Source organism: Meles meles, chromosome 8, assembly GCF_922984935.1.
Source record: "Meles meles chromosome 8, mMelMel3.1 paternal haplotype, whole genome shotgun sequence".
Taxonomy (NCBI): domain Eukaryota; kingdom Metazoa; phylum Chordata; class Mammalia; order Carnivora; family Mustelidae; genus Meles; species Meles meles.
Genome location: NC_060073.1, coordinates 16,822,790 through 16,827,231, shown reverse-complemented (window position 1 = coordinate 16,827,231; position 4,442 = coordinate 16,822,790). Strand labels below are relative to the sequence as shown.

The following is a 4,442-nucleotide window of genomic DNA, read 5'->3' as shown; positions in this document are numbered from 1 at the left end:
AACATTTTTTTTTAAATTCTCATTTTAGCAAAGAGTAGCCAAATTATCTTGAGAAGAAAGGAGGAGAACTGAACATCCTAACCTCATAAACTCTTATCAAAGCTGTTAATATTTGTGTTAGGGATTAACATAACTGTGTATATAACTCACAGAAAATGAATCTGATCAATGCCACAGTGTGAATCTGACACAGAAAAGCCATTTGTGGAAGGATAGAAAGTTTAGGGAATTTTCTAGACATAGATTACAATGGAAACTGAGAAGACCAAATGATAGAAAAACCCAGGAGCTCCTGGTGGAGAGATAAGCAAATAGAAATAATATCTATTTGAGTGTCCAAGGAAGTGCTCCATGGAGATAATGATTTTACTTGGGATGGAGCAGCTTCCCTTTTCAGTGGTAAGTGAGTATTGGATGGGACCTAAAACTATTGGATTGTATCAACAGGAAACTCTCCTACATCTTTCATTCACTTTATTAATACTTATTAATAAATATGTACTTTCTTCCTAGATGATAAATTTAACAGTAAACAGATAAAAGTTGTCTCTCTTATGTTGCTTCCTTTGAATGTAAGCCTTTCATAAATGTTACATGTGAACTATACAAATGGCTCTGTCTGTATCTCTGTTATATAGATAGATCAATAGGTCTGGATGGATAAGTATGATAGATGATGATAGATGGTTGATAGAAAGATGGATAGATAGATGATAAATACAGCATATATCAATAAGTAGATGGGTGGATAGAGAGGTTGATCCCTTTTAATAATATTTAACTGTTAGAAACCACAGACAAGTTTTCACTCCTGTTTGCTGAGGAGTTGGACGAAGAGTATATTTGGGAAACTCCTAAGAGTGCAGGGAAATTACAGTGAATGACAGTGTGGTTGGGCCATAATGTGGTTAACAGCTGTGAGTCCAGAATTGTCTCTATAGTGACTCACCTTCTCTGGTCCTAGGAATCTTGCTGTCCCTAAAGCCTATGTCAGAAGACAGTTGTTAGGAACCACTAATATGCCAAGGTGATTAATAAACGATCTACTAAGAGAAGGTATTTAAAAGCTTTATTTTTAATGCGGCATCATTATGACATATTTTCAACAACCAAAGGGGGTATTTTTCAAAGGTAAGTAATCCACCTAACTTTGATTCCAAGAATGCAATTTCCATACCCTGAGGACACAAATATTCTGCTATCCCCATGCTCTCTTAAATAAAACTAATGGATATGGGGGCGCCTGGGTGGCTCAGTGGGTTGGGGCCTCTGCCTTCGGCTCGGGTTGTGGTCCTGGGGTCCTGGGATCGGGCCCCGCATCGGGCTCTCGGCTCCACGGAGGGCCTGCTTCCTCCTCTCTCTCTGCCTGCCTCTCTGCCTAGTTGTGATTTCTCTCTGTCAAATAAATAAAATAAAATAAATTAAAAAAAAAAAAAAACTAATGGATATGAGTTCATGTGTGTGTGTGTGTGATATATATTATTCTGGAGCAAATCAAAATATTACCATCCTTAGCATAGAGTTCAGAACTCTATCACTTTTCAACATATTTTAGAAAACATTGAATATATATCCATTTCCTTTTTTTAATGATCGCATAAAACACCATCCTTGATTCATTAAGCTTCTTTCTTATGGGCATTGAAGTGGTCTCTGGCCTTTTGCCAACAAGGAAAGGACTGCTGTGATTGTCTTTGTGCTTCTGAGTGAGATTACTTGTAGCAAATGGGAACGCTAGACCTGTGTCTATGTGACATCGAAATATCAATGCTGAAAATCACTCCCTGAGAGATTGCATCCCCTTTAACTCCTACCAAGAATGTGTGGGATCAATTGTTTCCTACATCATTTTCATCTGTGTTTGTTAAAATACATATGTCAAAAATGTCACTTTATTAATATGATAGGTGAAAGGATATATAATTGGAATTTAAATTGAATATATTTTTCCATGAATTAAATTGATAATATTTTCAAACTGTGTTTAATAAGAAGGGTTTCTTTTGGAATCAGCTCTTTGGTCCATTTTCATATTCATTTTTTTTTTTAAGATTTTGTCTATCTATTTAGAAAGAAAGAGAGATCCTGAACAGGGAAAGAAGCAGAGGGAGAGGGTGAGATAGAATCTTAAGCTGCCTCTATGCCCAGCAAGGAGCCCAGCTGTGGACTCAATTACAAAACCCTGAGATCACAACCTGAGTGAAAACCAAGGGTGGGACAAAATTGACTGAGACACCCAGACACCCTATTCATTGTATTTTTAAAGATTGGTCTCTGAAATCCATTTATATATGACAAAATTATACTTTCTTTGTAATACCTGATGTAACTATACTTAAATGCCTTGGAACTTAAGCATTTTATTGTGGTACTATTTGGAAAATGTATGTAAATAGGATCGTGAAGGTTTATTCCAATGTTTAGTATATATAGATAAATATTAGTTCCCTTCTTTTTCTATCTTCTCTTACTGAAGTAAGGATATGGGATACTCCAGAAAATAGATTCCAGGAATTCTACTGAAAAGTTTCAGCTGTGACTTGGAGCTTCCTTAACTCATTTTCTAAATCTCTGGTACTTAAAATAACATGTAATTTGAAAAAAACTATTTTGATTCATTTGAATGTTCTTGATAAAGAACATTCAAATGTTCTTTATCCTTCATTTTAGTCAGTCTCTCCTTGTGTCTTAAAAAAATAAGCTGAAAGACCCATTAAAATATGAACAAAGTGAAGAATTTAACTTTGGACAATGTAATATAATATAATATAAAAATGTAAAAAGTTCATGAGAGAAACTGAATTTAAAACTCTAAACAACTAGAAATTACTGTGAATTAAAGTACATGAAATATACAGTCAAGCTGACAGATTAAAATAAATTTCATGATGGACTGGATCAAATGACTGAATGTTCACAGCTAAAGCATTGTTTGTTTCTCTCTTGTTTTAACTGTTTCTCTCTCTCCTTCCCTCTCTTTTAGGTATCATTATGGAAAACACTATCAAAAGTTTGTACATCATGCCTTGATTGCTCAGAATACTTACTAGAAGATACTTCATAACTGAACTACCAGGCTTAAATAGTATGAAAGAGCTTATGTAAACCATGAATGAGTTTTCTCCAGTTGGCAACATCTTGTCCTAATAGGTCCTTGCTGTAAACGAAAAAAAGACCTTCACTTCAGAAAGATGCTATCTCATATCAATCCCTAAATTAATGTTTATTATGCCTGAGGAATCACATACTCTTTTATTATTGTTATATTTCATTGCTTCCATAAGCACTCAGGGGAATATTTTGAATAAATATTATGATTACCACCTAATTCAGAAGAAAACAACACAGAAGGTAAGGGATTACACACTAGTAATTGACACATCCATGAGTATATGGATTTGATATCCAAATGAAGTAGTCATTTCATAATACATTTGTCTGTAGATTCATAATATTTTTTTGCCTGTAGATTATTTCTAACCTTTCATTTCTCCACTTTTCCTAAAATAATGCAACAAAATAACAGCGTAACTGAGTTCATACTGTTAGGATTGACCGAAAATCCCATGAGACAGAAAATGGTATTTGTAATCTTCTTCATTTTTTATGTAGGAACTGTGGTAGGGAATTTGCTGATTATTGTGACCATCAAGTCCAGCAGGACACTTGGGAGCCCCATGTACTTTTTCCTATTTTATTTGTCCCTTGCTGATTCCTGTTTCTCCACGTCCACAGCTCCCAGACTAATTGTGGATTCCCTCTCTGCAAAAAAAATCATAACGTACAATGAGTGCATGACTCAAGTCTTTGCCCTACATTTATTTGGCTGTATGGAGATCTTTGTGCTCATCCTCATGGCTGCTGATCGTTATGTGGCCATCTGTAAGCCCTTACATTACCCAACCATCATGAGACGACAGGTCTGCATTGTCCTTATTATTCTTGCATGGATAGGGTCTTTTATCCATTCTATAGCTCAGATTATCCTGGCCTTGAGACTGCCTTTCTGTGGACCCAATTTGATTGATCATTACTGCTGTGATTTGCAACCCTTGCTGAAACTTGCTTGCATGGACACCTACAGGATCAACCTACTGTTGGTGTCTAACAGTGGGGCCATTTGCTCAAGCAGTTTTGTGATTCTGATGATCTCATACATTGTCATCTTGCATTCCTTGAGAAATCACAGTGGAGAAGGGAGGAAAAAAGCTCTCTCAACTTGCACTTCTCACATCATCGTAGTAATTTTATTCTTTGGTCCATGTATATTCATATATACACGCCCCCCAACCACTTTCCCCATGGACAAGATGGTGGCTGTATTTTATACTATTGGGACCCCTTTTCTCAACCCAATCATCTATACCCTGAGGAATGCAGAAGTGAAAAATGCCATGAGAAAGCTCTGGCATATCAAAATTACCTCAGAAAGCAAAAGATGA

At 35.9% G+C, this 4,442-nt stretch overlaps 1 protein-coding gene across 1 annotated transcript; it reads left to right on the top strand.

Moving 5' to 3' along the window:
- The first annotated feature begins 3,509 nt into the window (after positions 1–3,509).
- On the top strand, positions 3,510–4,442 carry LOC123949213 (olfactory receptor 4C11). The gene has a single exon (XM_046016572.1). The coding sequence runs from the start codon at positions 3,510–3,512 to the stop codon at positions 4,440–4,442; it is 933 nt and encodes a 310-aa protein (XP_045872528.1).